Source organism: Lipophrys pholis (assembly GCF_963383615.2).
Source record: "Lipophrys pholis genome assembly, chromosome: 6".
In the NCBI taxonomy this organism is placed as follows: domain Eukaryota; kingdom Metazoa; phylum Chordata; class Actinopteri; order Blenniiformes; family Blenniidae; genus Lipophrys; species Lipophrys pholis.
This window is the reverse complement of record NC_137629.1, coordinates 5437115-5454411: the sequence shown is the minus strand read 5'-3', so window position 1 is coordinate 5454411 and position 17297 is coordinate 5437115. Positions and strand designations below refer to the sequence as shown.

The 17297-nt window shown below is 42.2% G+C and overlaps 4 protein-coding genes across 7 annotated transcripts in view; 2 read left to right on the top strand and 2 right to left on the bottom strand.

Annotated features, from left to right (window-relative positions):
• Positions 1-46: 46 nt before the first annotated feature.
• timm8a (translocase of inner mitochondrial membrane 8 homolog A (yeast)) lies at positions 47-2586 on the top strand. The gene is made up of 2 exons (XM_080465807.1): positions 47-238; positions 1716-2586. The coding sequence occupies exons 1-2, from the start codon at positions 128-130 to the stop codon at positions 1875-1877; spliced, it is 273 nt and encodes a 90-aa protein (XP_080321933.1). The 5' UTR covers positions 47-127; the 3' UTR covers positions 1878-2586.
• Positions 2587-6535: 3949 nt separating this feature from the next.
• On the bottom strand, positions 6536-11946 carry LOC308111070 (magnesium transporter NIPA2). 3 transcript variants are annotated; one of them, XM_080465804.1, is made up of 6 exons: positions 11649-11946; positions 10000-10132; positions 9143-9199; positions 8746-8836; positions 7818-7978; positions 6536-7689 (listed from the first exon to the last, which is right to left on the bottom strand). In XM_080465804.1, the coding sequence occupies exons 1-6, from the start codon at positions 11685-11687 to the stop codon at positions 7058-7060; spliced, it is 1113 nt and encodes a 370-aa protein (XP_080321930.1). In that variant the 5' UTR covers positions 11688-11946; the 3' UTR covers positions 6536-7057. The 3 variants fall into 3 exon arrangements, with proteins under 3 accessions (XP_080321930.1, XP_080321931.1, XP_080321932.1); XM_080465805.1 differs by lacking the exon at positions 11649-11946 and adding an exon at positions 10340-10443; XM_080465806.1 differs by lacking the exon at positions 11649-11946 and adding an exon at positions 10336-10388.
• mars2 (methionyl-tRNA synthetase 2, mitochondrial) lies at positions 11578-14593 on the top strand. The gene is made up of 3 exons (XM_080465803.1): positions 11578-12036; positions 12569-12903; positions 13240-14593. Exons 1-3 carry the CDS (start codon positions 11763-11765, stop codon positions 14425-14427), a joined length of 1797 nt encoding a protein of 598 aa, XP_080321929.1. The 5' UTR covers positions 11578-11762; the 3' UTR covers positions 14428-14593.
• The window catches only part of med12 (mediator complex subunit 12), a 27420-nt gene continuing 24643 nt past the window's right edge, over positions 14521-17297 (bottom strand). For both annotated transcript variants that reach the window (XM_080465801.1, XM_080465802.1), the window contains exons 38-43: positions 16655-16729; positions 16294-16523; positions 15858-16086; positions 15471-15722; positions 15039-15120; positions 14521-14950 (exon numbers count right to left, since the gene is read on the bottom strand). In XM_080465801.1, coding sequence (XP_080321927.1) covers positions 14907-14950; positions 15039-15120; positions 15471-15722; positions 15858-16086; positions 16294-16523; positions 16655-16729 — 912 coding nt within the window. In that variant the 3' untranslated portion in view covers positions 14521-14906. The remainder of the gene's footprint in view (positions 14951-15038; positions 15121-15470; positions 15723-15857; positions 16087-16293; positions 16524-16654; positions 16730-17297) is intronic.

Below are 17297 nucleotides of genomic sequence, written 5' to 3'. Positions count from 1 at the left end.
TCTGATTGGTTGAATCCCTTCCTGTTTCCTGTCGGCAGCGCACACACGCACGTGAAGGTCAGCAATACACCTCCAAATCTGTGAGAAAGTAGAAAAATATAGCCTTTATCAACCGTTTCCAGCGAATATGGCCGGTCAGGGAGCGACAGCCGACCCCCAGCTTCAGCATTTCATCGAGATCGAGTCTCAAAAACAAAGATTTCAGCAGCTTGTGCACCAGATGACTGAAGTCTGCTGGGTAAGATCAGCTTTACGCTCACCCTGCTCCTCGGCAGCTTCCTTTTTCAAACATCTGCTCCATTCTGGCGCGTATAATGTTCATGCAGAGGTGCATTTTGTGAGCTGTGACCATAAAATGTGGCCTAAACAAACTCAGCTGGCCGCACGGAGCTGTTTATGTCCGTACGTACGATCCTAACTATTCTCTCCTTACGTAAAATGTTACGTCAAACAACCGAACGCGGTGTCAGTCTGCCGCGCTTCTGCTTCGCAGATAAGTGACCCAGCAACTTTCTACTCCTTGTCACTAACAGTTATTATTATTATTAAACATTGTGCGATCACAATACTTACTTTAAAGATGTCATCATACACAGTAAAATGGGTTAAAAGTGTTTGCTTCTCTTCAAAACTCACCTTTGCAATGACTGACATACTGAGGTCACAGCTGGAGCTGTCAGGTAAAAAACATCTGCTTTTTAAACATCCATTAAATAGCTCATTCATTTGAATTAAAATATGTTGGAGCAGGAAAGAAATTAGTTATCGAGTTGTTAATGACATTGAAGTTATTTTTGTTTTTTGTGATTTCAAAACAGGCGATTGATCAACTACATACAGCCATGGACATAAGCACATAGTTACTCAAAATGTTATGATTTATTTCTTATAGTTTGCAATATATGGTGGTAACATTCATAACAAGAGCCTTCATTTTAATAACTGGGCAAGGACTGATAAAGTCTTTTTTTTGCTTTTTTTATTATCTGATTCACTCACAAATGAGCTTTACCCATGACATTCTGCAGTTACCACTTTGACAGGTGTGTAAAAAAAAAGAATCGCAGAGCAGCAGACCTTCATGTGAAGTGCAACCTGACCTTGAACAACATGCTAAACACACTGACACGTCGATCAAGACCAATTCTGCAGCTTTAATGTAACTAAACATCAAGTGGAGCCATTTCTGATTCTAATTGATCAGCGACAAGATGTTTGTTGTTCCTACTTAGAGATGTTGCGAAAACAGCTTTGTCAGTGACTATGTAGAATTTAACTTGCAAATTATAGATTTTATTTATTTGATATAATGGAGGACTATTGACAGAGTTGACTTACCATCATCCAGCTGCTCTCCCACTCGGGGTCAAGGACACTGGTGATTAAACTTGGTTAACAATGGCCCTGGACAACTTGCTAGTCCATCACAAGGATAGCAAGACAATCGCGCACACGTTCACAATTTTAGGATCACCAATTAACCTCATATGCACAACTTGAGGTTAAAGATAATAAAAACTTTGTGGGTAAACTGAAGTATGCTGGAAAAAATCTGTGCACTCACATCGACAACATGCAAACTCCATACAGAAAGGCCTCCTCTGGACTTGGACCCACAACCTAGGAGATGAGTTAGTCATGGGATTCAAACCCACACATTTGCTTCCGTAATTATCAGCCGGCACTTTTCTAATTTCGCCTATGTCTGTCTGCAGGAGAAGTGCATGGATAAACCCGGACCAAAGCTCGACTCCAGGACAGAAGTGTGCTTCGTGAACTGCGTGGAGCGATTTATTGACACCAGCCAGTTCATCCTAAATAGACTGGAACAGACTCAGAGAAGCAGGGGGTCATTCTCCGAGACCATGGCAGAGTGAACACTGCTCCAGAAAAGACTGGCAAGACGCACGTCGTCGGCCTCTGCTGGGAGACAACGCGGTTCGGCGGCTGTCCGTGTTTTGTGTTGAACACCTGTCCAGTCAACTGGGAAATGGAACAACATAAAGCGTTACTTTTGATACAAGTGCCTGAGATAAATCATTTATGGACTTGTCTAAGTCATCCATTTTATTTCTCGGTCAGAGTATGGTTGTTGCAAAAACTTTTAAGGCTGCAGATGTTTTTGCAGTGACGTTATGCTTGTATTGTTTGTTAGGTCTTTGTGTTACAAAAAAACCTAATCAAACTGTGCAGCCGAGTTTGAATGTGTTGATTTTCACTGCTGTGACTTTTGGGTTCTGTGAAACAGACGGGAAGGAATCACGTCTTGACAGCCACACACAGGAAAAGGTTAGGGACTGTACATATGCAATAAATTGAATGCCAAATAATTCTGACCCATCAGTCAAAAAAATTTTGTCGGCTAATGTTTTAATCCTTAAATAAAACTATTACATTGGATACATGTTGCAGTTTGGCACATGTTGAAGTTTACTCACTGAAATCGCTTTCTGTGGTTTGTATACGATACTGAGGTAAACAGTCTCTCATTGTAGGAATTGTTCAAACTTGGCACTCAGGACAAATTGTGGTTCTTTTGACCTGTTACAAAATAATGGTTTATACATATCAACAAAATAAAAGATTGAGTGCAAAACTACAAAGACTAGTTTTCAGTAACAGAAGGCACAATCTGGTTCAACAATGTTTTCCGTACATACTGGACAACGTGGAGGTGCAGCAGCGCAACAGACATTCGCTTTGCTAGAAACTATCTAGTATATTTGTCCTGAAAATAAGAAAACAAGTCATTCAAATACAATTCAGTGTAACAATCCTATAATAATTGTGCTATATTTTAAGTTAAGTAAACTTTGGTTATCCAGTGCATGCTCCATTGATCATGAAAAACTTGATTAAAACAATTTGTCACACTTCAAAGCTAAATGTGAATTGAAGATTCACAACTGGTTCAAGTGGTGACGAGAATACTGGTCCTCCTCACGGAGCTCTCTGATGCACACTTCTGCCCCCCATTGAGCCTTCTTCTCTCGGCAGCTTCATCTGGGCTGCTTGAACGTCGTGGCTGGGAAGAGCGACGTAAGGTTGACGGTCACGTGGAAAGCTCAGAATGTGAATGGAAGCTTCACAACTGGTTAAATAGACCGGTCCAGGTCAGGAAAAACCACCGATTGTTCCAGTAAAGGTTTTCTCAGAGGATAGTGGTACTTTTAGACAAGCTGCTTATCACAAGCTATGGGCCCATCTTGAATTTTGCATCAAATTCAATATGGCTGCCAAAATCCTAATATGGTCATCTTTGTCATCAGATGTCTTCTGGATCTGTGAGGGTGAATAAAGCAGGAATAAAGTTAGTTATTTCTCTCTGGCAGTTTCTAATAATAGATTAGTAATACACCATCCATTATAATAAAACATTCGATTCAATTTGAGGACATTATTTATGGTCATATTAGTTCAGAGAGTTAAATCTTCTAATCAATACAGTCCAGAGGTAGTTTCCTTCAGCTTCTATTTTTTTCCAAGTTTAGCTGGAACTCAGTGGTTTTTCTGATAAAAGGAAATCAACATGTGTTCAGGTTTTTTTTTCCTTATAACAATTTTGATATTCATAGTTAAATATTTCGCTTTACGAGCGAAATATGACTTGAGTCAAGTCCTGGTCCAGTAGAGGTGATGCTGGAGTCGTCCTCTTCCTGTCCTCTGTAATTTGTCCATTTTTGAAAAAATTGTGGCTCTTGCAGTCTGAGTTTGTGTCTAAGTCTCTCCATTAGATGAATCTCCTCCACGGTGCTCGCCCACTGCTCCACGGTCGGGGGTGTTAGTTTGTACCATAGTCTTGTGATGGACTTTCTACTTGCAGACAACAGTATTTTAGTTGGATATTGATCTTCTTGAATTACCTCACCTGTCCCAAATAGAAGATCTTACAAGATCTGGGTATCCATATCCTATTATTATTAGTATTCATTTTAACTTTATCCATATTTTGTCCCAATATTGATTTATGTTTGGGCAAGTCCAGAATATGTGTGTGTGGTCTACATCTATCAATCCACATGATCCCCAGCATGGGTGCTGGGTCGAGATCATTCTACTCTTGATTTTAGGAGTGATAAAATATCTAATCAAATTCTTTATATTCTCTCCAGGTCCTGGAACTAGCAGATGTACGCTACACTGTGTTTTACACACAAGCCATTCTTCCTCAGCGATGTGTTCTCCAAGCTCCTCTTCCCATTTCTCTTTGATATAGAGAGATTAACTATTTCTGTGTGAAATTAAACCTTTGAACAGAGCTGAAATTACTCTTGTATGCTTTCTGAAATATAATTTCAGAGGGAATCCAGAGGTGGGGCGCGGAACACAAAGTCTCCTTATATGCAGATGATTTGTTGCTGTATATGTGTGATCCCAGTTGTAGTATTGAACATGTTCTCTTGCTTTTGTACTCCTTTGGTTGTCTCTCTGAGTATAAATGAAACATCCAGAAAAGTAAGTGCTTCCTTGTTAACCAACTGGCTTGTGACTTACCAACATCCTCAAATCCCTTCAAATTTTCTAGTGCAGGATTTAAATATCTGAGCATCAATATTACCAAATCTATTAAGTCACTACGGGAGCAAAACCTCACGGCATTGACATCATCCGTAAAATCTGACCTACAAAGATGGAACAATCTACCACTTTCGCTAGCTGGAAGATTGCAAACTGTCAAAATGAATATTCTGCCTAGGTATCTGTATATTTTTCAGAGTCTCCCACTCTTCCTTCCCAGATGTGTTTTTACTAACATTGACAGTATGATATCATCATTTATTTGGGCGAGGAAACATGCAAGAATTGGTAAATCCCTGCTTCAATGAAACAGAGCATGTGGTGGGCGTGCCTACCTAACCTTCTGGCTTACTACTGGGCCACCAACGCACCCAAAAGTATGCTCTGGTGCACCATGCCACCGGGCAAGTGGTACCAAATTGAAACAGATTCACGTTGCTCCTCCTCACTGCAGGCTCTGGCATGCAGCCCTCTGCCATTGACTCCGTCCCAATTCTCGTCTAATCCTATCGTCACTGCGACTTTAAAAATCTGGGCCCAGACTAGACGTTACTGTGGGTGGAACTCTTTGCCCCAGATGACTCCTGTTTGCAATGACCACCTATTTTTACCTGCTTGAATCGATCCCAAATTTAAACTTCTTGAAGAAAAAGGGCTTCAGCATATACAAAATCTATTTCTCGATAACCAGTTTGCTAGATTTGATCAACTATGCCAAATCCAGATGCTGACCAGGACTGACTTTCTCAGATACTTTCAACTGCGTGATTTGGTCAGGAGTCACTCCCCTCAATCCCCCCAGATCCCCCCAACCAGTGGCGTTGACTTACTGCTGGAGGCAAGTGTCCTGCCTCAAGGCTGTATTTCCTATTTTTATAATCTTCTGCTGACAGAAGATGAGTCTGCTATTGAGAGGGTCAGGACTGGGTGGCAGGAGGAGTTGCAGATCGCTCTTGCTGAGGAGTTCTGGGGTGGGGCCTTGGGAATGGTTAACTCGTCCTGCAGCTGTGCTAGACTTAGCCTTTTTCAGTTTAAGGTGCTCCATAAGCTCCATTACAGTAAATCAAAACTTTCCAGTGTCTATCCAGATAAATGCAACAACAGATGTGACCGTTGCTCACAGGTCCCCTGTAACCTGACACATATGTTTTGGTCATGTCCAAAATTGACCGGTTTTTGGGGAAATATTTTGATGCGATATCTGAAATCTTAAATATTGATAGACCCCCCCTGTCCACATTTAGCAATATTTGGTATAACACCAGATGGAATGTTGACAACAAAAAAACAACAAACTGTTATAGCTTTCACCTCACTGACCGCATCAAGAGGATCCTCTTTCTATGGAAGGCCCCTGTACCTCCCTCATTCAAATCCTGGCTGAAGGACACCATCTCTCTTCTAAAATTGGAGAAAATACGGGCCTCAGATACAAAACTCAGATGTTCCAAGCCCCCCTGCCACTCCAAGACGGACCAACATTGATGCAACGGGTCAACTCTGCAAGGAGGCACAAAGAGCCAAGTGTTTGCACATGTGCACCAGTACCGGGCTAACCGCTCGGACTTGGAGCCTCTTCTCACCAGAGAACAGCCAAGAGACGAACACGTCTCACCTGCATCGGAGGGAAAACTAGTGCACAAAGTGGACCCACAGAACCAGACCAAGGTTCAGCTCGCTTCCTTAGCAGGCATGTTGCAGGGCAGATTAGAGAGCATGGCAGCACACAAGCAGGAGATGTGCACCTGGCTCTGATGAGCAGAACTGGCAGTCAGAAACAGCGCTCCAAGGGGATACGCTAGTCCCGAACAACTGATTAGTGTTCGAGAACCATTAGACTTGGTTGAAAAATGTTTTCACCGTGAGCGTCAGAGGAAGTTCATGGACTTACAGGGGACTTTTAAACCAGAAAGAACCAGGTGCTAGTTTGGGGTCGGGGACAGATTTAGCGCCAGTTCTTTGTTAGGGCTTTTCCACCAAAAACAACCAGGTTATAGTTCTAGTTTATCTTTTTTTTCAAAGTAGTTTAAATATATGACTCACGGAGCCCAATCAGCAGTATTTATTAAACAGTCTCTCATTGTAGGAATTGTTCAAACTTGGCACTCAGGACAAATTGTGGTTTTTCAACTTAAGGCCTGTTACAAAATAATAGTTTATACATATCAACAAAATAAAAGATTGAGTGCAAAACTACAAAGACTAGTTTTCAGTAACAGAAGGCACAATCTGGTTCAACAATGTTTTCCGTACATACTGGACAACGTGGAGGTGCAGCAGCGCAACAGACATTCGCTTTGCTAGAAACTATCTAGTATATTTTTCCTGAAAATAAGAAAACAAAAGTCATTCAAATACAATTCAGTGTAACAATCCTATAATAATTGTGCTATATTTTAAGTTAAGTAAACTTTGGTTATCCAGTGCATGCTTCATTGATCATGAAAAACTTGATTAAAACAATTTGTCACACTTCAAAGCTAAATGTGAATTGAAGATTCACAACTGGTTCAAGTGGTGACGAGAATACTGGTCCTCCTCACGGAGCTCTCTGATGCACACTTCTGCCCCCCATTGAGCCTTCTTCTCTCGGCAGCTTCATCTGGGCTGCTTGAACGTCATGGCTGGGAAGAGCGACGTAAGGTTGACGGTCACGTGGAAAGCTCAGAGGACTCTTTCTCAGATAGAGTGGAAGGGAGTCCCAGGTGAACGTGATGTCCTTGAAGGCATGGAGGAGAAAAATCCCCAAAATGATTGTGAAGAATCCACTAATTGTGCCAACTACTCCATCGGTGTTCATGCTCAGCCATTCCTTGAAGAGGATAGCGGAGCAGGCCATGACGGATGTGGTGAAGAAGACGTAGTAAATGGGAATGACTAAGGAGGTGTTAAATATGTCGAGGGCTTTGTTCAGGTAGTTGATTTGAACACTGACACAGATGACCAGGCAGATGACTAAGGACCAGAACAAGGGCTCCTTCAGCACTGCTGTCCCAGCAAACAGCTCCTTAATGCCAATGCCCAGACCCTTGACACAAGACACAGAGAGGGAGCCGATCACCGAGCAGATCAGGACGTAGATCAGCACATTCTTCTGTCCGAACTGCGGGGCCACGGCAAAGATAAGAACCAGGCTGCTTCCCACAACGCACACAGCAAACACAATGAAACCTAGTGGGAGCATTTAAGAACCAGTTAGGACTCTTAGAACAAAAGCAAAGCATCCTTTCAACCTTTTCATGACATTGGGTTTCCGCAATATGATTAATCAGATCATAATGATGTTGGTGCTGGTGTACCTGGGTCTTTGAGCTTCTCCGCCATGGCACTGAGAGAGGCCACCTCCTCTTCCTGTGGAGCATGGATCACCATCACTGTGGAGCCCAGAATGCACAGCAAGCAACCGATCTTCCCATGCACGTTCAGCCTCTCATTCAGAAAGTACGAGGAGAGCACAGCACTGGAAAAGAAAAACAAACATTCAAGGTACAGTGTTAGCAAAATATAAGATACTTAAAAAAAATGCAGAGGAAAAAGTGTATCGTATTTCTAACTTCCTCTGGATTCATTGATTCTTCGTGAAATAATTACATCTTGTGACTGTTGCAGCTTTCCAGCAAAGAGGAAACATTTCAATTAAAAAATGTGTAACTTTTGGCTTTTTTGCTATTATTTTGTCTTTTTAAATCAAATCTCTAAAATGTGATAACGTTTCACTATCTTGCTTTCAGCTTAAGTTTTGCAGCAACTACATTAGTTCTGAAAGTTTGTCATACAACAGGAAACGTACAGTTCTGACACAGCCTGTATATATATATATATTGTCATTGATCTTAAACTGCAGGATGTCACACTTATTATTGACAATGGCTTAAACCCGGCATAAGACACTGGACACCTGTGAGTCCATTTCCAGAAATAATAAATAATTAGTTTCACAGGTTATGAGAGGAGAAAACTCATTTGAACCACATGTGACCCTTATTTCAATTGTAAATAACTGCAATTACAGGTTTGGTTTAAATAAAACATTTAAACAAACATTTTCAAAAAAACGTTTCGCCATAACTATAATATGTCCTTGTGATAGAATACTCTTTTATCCTCTCATAATGATGTTGAAAAATAGGTTTTCTTTTGTCACAGTGTGTGCCCTTGGTGCACTTTACATTTTCGTTTCATACACATTGAATGTCAGAGGTATAAAAAGAAAAGACTGAAAGCCACCTGACGAGCACGCTGAGTGCTCCAAGAGGAGTGACCAGCGTAGCTGGAGCAAATGCATAAGCAGCAAAGTTCGCGGCCTCTCCAACTCCCACTGCAAGACACAAGATCACCATCAGTAAGTATATACTCAGAAACTGGTGCAACTGCTCAGGTTGAAGACGAAAAATATTATTTCCTTCAAACCCACGTGTGCAAATGTGGTCTTTGGTGTAACCCACACAATATGGCACATGCACAGTGACATCAGCAGCAAAAAAATACCAAACCCACAAAAGCCTCATTTCTTCTTGTAAAAACAAAGACGGCAGTGTTCCTGAACGTAGCTGTCCAGCAGTGCAGAATCCAGACATGTTACCCGTTTTAACGGAAGAATTAAGGCCATCAATCATCCACGTACTTGATATTAGTCCTGCCCACCATAGCCACTCTTTCAGATAGGCAAACCCGCCTTGACCTGTAAAATGCAGAATGTCAATTTAAATGTTTCAGTCACAGTTGCACATTTCTTGCAGGTTTGAAATTGGATATTAATTACCTTCGTTCACCAACAAATCAATCTCATATCAGAAACTCAATTCATAAAATATGTTCAATGTAAATCATTTCAACAGAGGCAGATAAGTAGAAAGACTGAGGTTCAGGTGTAGTGGCATCACGTAACTGTTCAACAGATCAATATCAAAACAATCTAATTACTTAAAAGTATTTGGCTATGATGTAATTAGGAGGCAGAAATTTGTTAATCTATTGGAAAAACGATAGAAAAAAACGGATTATTTGTGAATATCCATTAAGTCAAACACTCTAAAATGTTTCATTAAAATCATTGTCAAATCAAAATTATTTACGTTATAATCTATTCATATTGTATAAAATACATTGCACAAATAGAATAGAATGCCTTTTATTGTCACATGTACAAGTACAGTGAGATTAAAACAGAAGTTAAGTACAAGTACTTAAATAGATTTTAATTTAATTGAGAAATCTAGTCCCAATGATTCAAAACTCCAATAATGTTTTATTTTCCTTGCTCCATGTCTATTGAATCCTACAAGGAAGAAGTATAATATACAAAAAAACATTCATTTGAGGCTGAAATAATTTCTATAGATGGTCAGTTGTATGTTCACTAAGAATTAGTTACTATGTTGTGATATTCTGTGTAGTATATTTTAACTTGGGACCGTTCATAGTTCAATGTAACTTCAGTTACTGTTACTTCGTTACTGGGAGTGAACATATGGAAGTCACCTGCTCGTGTGGAGCCTTTGCTGGCCAGTCGCAGCAGGCCCTTCTTCTTCAGGATGAAACTCGCCCCGATGAAGACACTGGAGCTGAGAGCCAGAGAGAGGCCGATGTAGAAGTCCACGTGGTTCACGTCCATCTGGAACAGCGCAGAACAAAACAAACGTCTGGTAACGAGCGGACTTGTGGCGTTCCGCTTCAGAGGCGCAGCAACAGGCAGCGCGTTTGAAACGTCACGTGACAGGCGGACTCCTTCAGTGCAACGAGTTCACGCTCGACGTTAAACCCGCGAGAGGCGTCGAAGCATAAAAAGACGTAATGAAATACTTATTTAGGACATACTTACGAGAAATAAGAGTTCTACTGGCAGCTGAAGTGAAATGTTTCTACCTCAGTAGGAAATAAGCAGCTGATTGGCTGGCTGTCACCCTTCACTTCCGGTATATTGTCAAGGAAACGGAGGGGCGACTCGCGCGAGGCAGTCTCCAAACGCTTGGGTGGCTAAATTATTAAAACGGAATCAAAATTGAATTAAAACTATGTTACAACTTCGATTTGATATAGAGGAACATGAAGTTATTCAAGGATATAGTGTTGAGTCAATACCAAGAGCAGACCAAGGTCTTGGACACGCCTGAAGACCAGTCTTGAGAACTGCAACTCGAATATGCACATACAGTAAATATTTAAGTGGTATTAAATACAAAAGGTCTGTAAAGTAATAACTTCTGCAAATCCTTCTATTTCATCTGAAATATGTTTTTAATTCCAATAGATCAAAAGATAAACTGTTTGTAATCCTGATGCCAGTCACCAGAATAAGGAAACCAAACACCAGTAATTAATAGCTTGGCAAAGTGGGATGTAAAGTACAAAAAAGAGGAAATGCATATCAGATTGTCTCAGCAAAAGTCAAGGGAAAAGGTAAAATAAATATGACACGACAGCTGGAACATAGAGAAATAGGAAGGCACTGGATATCAGATTCTAACAGGGTGTTGGAGGTATGAGGACAGGTAAAATAAACATTAGAAAGCAGGTTTTGTTGAAATGGTTAAGGTTTTGTAACAATGTGCAAACTATACATGCTCACAATGGAGATTGTTTTTGGACATGGATTCCATTATTTATTTTTAAGGAATATCTTTTTTAAAAACCTATAAAAGGACATAAGTGTTTAAATTGATATTTTATTTATTTTTACGGTTAAAAAGTCTTGAAATGATCTTGAAAGGGGTTGATTTCAGATTTAATAGTCTCCAGCTCTTCTATTTCAAAAGATAACCACAACACAGAGTTTGTTTTGCGTTAAAAGAGGCTGAGCTGTTCAGCAGCTGCTGTGTGAATTTAATCCTCTTGTGCTTCTTCGATGAATAAAGCTAATTAAATAAAATATGTGGATTGCTTACACTTTAATCCGTGGGTTGCCTCTGTTAATAATTTTGAAAACATGACATTGGTGTAGATTTAGATAATATAATCTCAGTAGGAAGTGGTCAAGAAAAACTCTGCAATCCTATTGGTCGCTGTGGTTCAAAGGACGCATTTTGATTGGAGGATGAACTGTCAATCACCAAAACCGGAAGAAGTGCTAACCTTGATACAACCAACACACATGGACTTACGAAAACATCTCCGAATTCATTGATTCGTACCTCAACAGAACATTCAACTTCTCGAGGACCTTCAATCATCTTTCTCCTTTTCTCCAGAGAAACATTATCATTGGATTGAGAGTCGCTCGCTGGTTTTCATGTCGGAGTCCAGCGATGAGGCTCTCTTTACTTTGTGCGACCAGAAGCTGTGGAGCAGCTCGCAGACTCCATCGCGGGCAGCTTGGATCAACTGCTTCATCTCTGTGGAGACATGAGAAGAGACACACGAGCAGCCAGCCGTGCTCAGACCCCACGGCTCACTACATAACCACTCCCATCTTCTATGTCAACGCGTCTCCTCATTTAGGACACCTGTACTCAGCTGTGACAGCGGACTGCCTGCACAGATACAAAGTCCTGCGGGGCTTTAACTCCAGGTTTGCCACGGGTAAAAACATGTTCATCAAAACTGATTCTATTGTATGTGAAATCCACAATCTGGTCAGCATTGATCTTCTGTAGATCTACAAAGTGTTAATTTGGTGTAACACCATCCATCCATAAAGTTGGGATTATGGCCCCTTTAATAACATGTATATTTATAGCCTGTCACTAATTAGTCATCTGCTTTTTTTCATTGCAGTCAAGTCTCAAATTGTGTTTTGTGCAGAAGTGAGTCATTGAACATAAAATGTATAAATGGACACTAAAAAATTTCTTCTGTTTTCACATATTGCAGGTGGTGTAGAAAAAGTCCCGATGTAGGAAATGCCACATAGTGTTGCAGAATAATTAATTCCTGTAAAAACTCAAATATGCAACGGAAATTAAAAGTTTGTGAATGTGTAAATATGTTGGGAGAAAGACTGAAATGATAAGAAAATCAAATATTTCTAAAATTGATCATCTTCAAAGTTGTGATGAAATGCAGTCGTACATGTTTCTTACTCTCTAAGCTGATGTACAGTTTTGCACTTCAGGTACAGATGAGCATGGTTTGAAGATCCAGCAGGCTGCTGAAGCTGCAGGAAAAGATCCTCTCACTTTCTGCACCGACGTGTCGGAGAGATTCAGGCATCTCTTCAGCAGCTGCAGTGTATCGTACACAGACTACATACGAACCACGGAGCAGAGACACCGTCGAGCCGTGGAGCATTTCTGGTCGGTGCTCTGGAACCGAGGGCTCATCTACAAGGGCAGCTATGAGGGCTGGTACTCCACACAAGATGAGAGCTTCCTCATGCCAACGCAGGTCGCCGATGCTCTGGACTCTTCAGGGAAGGAGGTCAAAGTGTCGCTGGAGAGCGGGCACCAGGTAACCGTTTGTTTCCTCCAACAGATGAAGTCAGTGTCTGAGTGAAGATCTTCTCATAAATGCTTGTAACACTATTTTGTGCAAAGAAATATATAATAAAATAAAAAAAACTTGTTTTATGGAAGATGTTGCTTTTTTTCCTCAATTAAAAACAATTATTGCTTTAAATAAACACTAAACTATAAAAAGAAGTTGTGATTTTGTTTCTGATCTACTTTTTTGGTTGAACCAAGCAGACTTCTAAACAAACTATTTGCTCAACATGTTCGCCTTTTTTTAAAATTTCTATTTCCAGTTTTTATACTCCCATCATCAGAACTCTCAATTGTTTTGCAGGTGGAATGGATGAAAGAGGAGAACTACATGTTTCGTCTGTCTGCGTTTCGATCTCAGCTGCTGGACTGGCTCGAAGGAAATCCCCAGGCCGTGCAGCCTGAGCGCTTCTACCAGGCCGCGGTCCAGTGGCTGCAGGAGGACCTCCCGGACCTCTCGGTGTCCCGTCAGAGGAGCCGCCTCCACTGGGGGATCCCAGTGCCAGGAGACGCTGAGCAGACCATTTATGTGTGGTTGGATGCTCTTGTGAACTACCTGACTGCAGTGGGCTATCCAGAAAAGCATGACCAGTGGTGGCACGCCGTCCATCACGTTGTAGGAAAAGACATCTTGAAGTTTCACGCCATCTACTGGCCAGCTTTTCTCCTTGGAGCTGGACTGCAGCTTCCCCAGAGGATACATGTGCACTCTCACTGGACGGTAGGCGGAAAGAAGATGTCGAAAAGTTTAGGTAATGTAGTGGATCCTCTTGAGCGCTCGCAGGTATTCACTACTGATGGCATGAGGTACTTTCTATTGCGTCAAGGCGTGCCAGACTCCGACTGCGATTACGCCGATCACAAAGTTACTCAGCTGCTGAACGCAGAGCTCGCCGATTCTCTGGGTGGTCTGCTCAACCGCTGCACGGCTCCAGCTCTCAATCCAACTCAGGTCTACCCACATTTCTGCCCCCTGTCGTTTCCCCACGGGGCCAGCGGCAGGGCAGCAGCTGAAGACCATCACATGCTGGACGCCGTGAGAAGCCTTCCAGCTCTGGTGGAAAACCACTATGAGAGTTTGCATGTGTACAAAGCCCTGGAGGCCATCGGTGCATGTGTCAGGCAGACCAACGGGTTTGTGCAGCGTCATGCACCTTGGAAGCTGGACAGAAAGGACAGTGAAGACCAGCGGTGGCTCGACACGATCATCCACGTCTCACTTGAATGTCTGAGGATTTATGGAACGCTCCTGCAGCCAGTCGTGCCACAGATTTCTGATAAGTTGCTGTCCAGACTTGGAGTGCAATCCGACGAGAGGAGCTGGGCAGCACTGAACTTTCTGCCAAGGTATGAAGGAAAGAACTGTCCCTTTGAGGGGAGAGCACTGGGACCTGACTCTGGAGTGCTTTTTAATCGCCTTGAAAGTGAGAGTCCGGATAAAAAAAGCAAATCTAACCAATCGCTAAAGAATCCAAAGAAATTTAAAAGCTGAGGACATTGGAAATCATCTTAAGACTGCTTGTCTGATACTACCGGGGAAAAGTTCAAACATGTCTAAAATCTAGAAAACACGCCAACAACAAGTACAAGACATTGAAAAAATGACATGACTTTTTTTTAATGAGAAATACACGAAACTGAAAAAATTGTACAAATTGAAATAAAATAAAAAAATTGCATTATTCTTATAATTTGTGGTATTTTGTACATAGACTTCTCCATCATTAACCATTATGTTTCTACTTCAGAGCCGGATCCCTCCTTTGATAATCCATAATTACACCAACTGAAGTTGAGCTAGTTTCTGATGGCCGCCTCGGCGGCCACACCAGGTTTTGGTTCATCTGTTAGGTGGTCCTCGGAGCCTCGGGACAATCTTCCCATTTAACTGCTTTCACAAGACTGGACACATTCTCCCAATTCAATATACAGAGCTGTGCCTCCCAGCAATGGGCCGTTCCCTGCACATCATTATGAACAGTAATATGAGTTGGTGCCCTGTCCTGGTTGTGTGTCTGAAAAAGAAAGGGAAAAACGCATTTTTTAAAAATTGAAAGTAATCATGAAAAAAATGCCCTAAAAGTCAAAAGGTCACTGGCTTACTTGAAAGTTGTTGTTGAAGCTGTCTGACCAGAGCTGCAGTCTGCTGCTGCTGTTGAGTCTGCTGCATCCCCTGGCGTGGGAACTAAACAGAGAGTCATTAGAACAATTAACAATTGTACGTTCAAATTAAATGTGCAACGCGTTTGTATTCACAGGTGTAATATCATTTTCTATTTCTACATAAATGAGAGTCAGACCTCCTGTGGCTTATCGATGGCACCCCTGAAGAAAATCCTGAACTCAAGAGTCCAACATAACATGGATTAGACCATGGGCGTCGGACATGCGGCTCGTGGGCCAAAAACCACCCAGCAGGCTCCAATCGGGCCGCATGGACTAAAACGTGTTGGACATCTCTGACTTAATGATACAATAGACACATCTTTTTAAGTAAAACCTAAAAATGACCACTGCCATCTTGGCTGGACCTACCAGAGGCTGTTGAGGGGGCAGCGGCTGCATGCCGATCCCCTGGTTCTGTGCCTGGCCGGGCGGCGGTACCGCTGACACCTGCTGCTGCTGCTGCTGTTGTTGCTGCTGCTGCTGTTGCTGCTGCTGCTGTTGCTGCTGCTGCTGCTGCTGCTGCTGCTGCGGAACCTGCTGTTGAGGAGGAACCTGCTGCTGTTGGACCGGCTGCTGCTGTTGCTGTTGTTGTTGTGGAACTTGCTGGGCCTGCTGCTGCTGCTGCAAACGTAGAAATTAGAGAAATTTTAGTGAGAGAAGAACTTCTTTTTATAGACTAATGGAACAATTTGAGGGGAAGAAAAGCCATATTGTGACAGTAAACTATAATAGATAGCTAGTATGAAGATATATTACTCTGAGTGTATGTTGTCTGAGGTACTGCTGCTGTGCTGCCTGCTGCTGCTGCTGTTGTTGTTGTTGTTGTTGTTGTTGTTGCTGCTGCTGCTGCTGCTGCTGCTGCTGCTGCTGTTGTTGCTGCTCTGCCAGCATCTGGTTGGGCCTCAAGCCTGGATGGACACCCTGGCCTGCCATGTGACTGAGACCATGTATGATCGGATTCTGTTGGAGGGGCTGGTGGGCAAACCTGAGGTTTATGAGACACAGACGTAAAGGAGTGAGTACAGGCAGTGACGTTTACAGAGGAAAAGCCAACAATTCTACATGAGCAAGTACAGGTGGAGAGGAATCCTTTTCGCTGTAAAGATTCCAATAGATAAAGTGATACGATTACTCCGACACATTGGGAATCCAAAACAAACGATGTAAGAAAAATGGCAAAAACAAGACCGACCTCTGCGTGTTCTGCATATTGTGTGCGTAGCCTGGAGCCTGCTGGTGAACGTAGCCACTGGGCCTCTGCTGCATCTGCCTGAGAGGGTCCACCACTGCTGGGTTGGCTCCGGGGTGGGAGCCCTGGAAGTTCTGGCTCCCGTAGGAGGAAGGAACTATGCCACCACTTTGGGACGGATGCTGTTGCAAGCTCAGGTGTGATCCGTATGAGGTATAGCCCTGAGATATGTTCTGAACCAAAGAGAGAAGATATTGGTAATCATATCAAGGAGAATATATAGGTTTTTTTATGTGGTGGAAATTGTGCCTTAACCGCCCCCCCGTCTCAATGACACAATTGAGGCAAACCAAAGCAGACTTACCTGGGATGCCTGCATTGACGTGTATGGCTGGTTGGGTGTTATTTGTCTTATCTGCTGCCCCATGATGCTCTGATTCTGAAAACAAAATCAGTGGAAATAAATACACAGCATTTCACCAGGACTGTTTATAAGAATATATAAAATGTAGTTTATAAAGATTTGGACAGTCATCAAACCAGCAACTAATCTTCTCTAACAATATTGTAATAACCCAAATGGTACTTCAGGGTATTGCATTAGGGAGCTGCTTCGCCTGGTTCTCATTCCTTTTGGCAAATGAGAGCATTTCTTCATAGAAATATCGTATTTGAAGAATGTGATGTTAAGAGTTTGACCACTTCCAGAGACTTTTGTGGAGAAATGTAATGCTGAAAAGCTGGGGAAGTTCTGATGATCCAAAGTTTAGTGAAATTCATGTTAATGTTGCTTTTTTTGATTCTACGTTTCTGGAGGAAGTGTTGATCGATGAAAAATCGCATCATGTTGAATTTTTTCGAGACAGTTGTTCATTAAGACACACACACAAAGAGGATACTTCAGGCTGGTACACACTACAGGATAATCGGGCCGATATCGGGAGCACGGGCCCGACTGTCGGATGTTTGCAAGCAACATCGTGTCTGATGTTCCAGGGGTGTGTTAA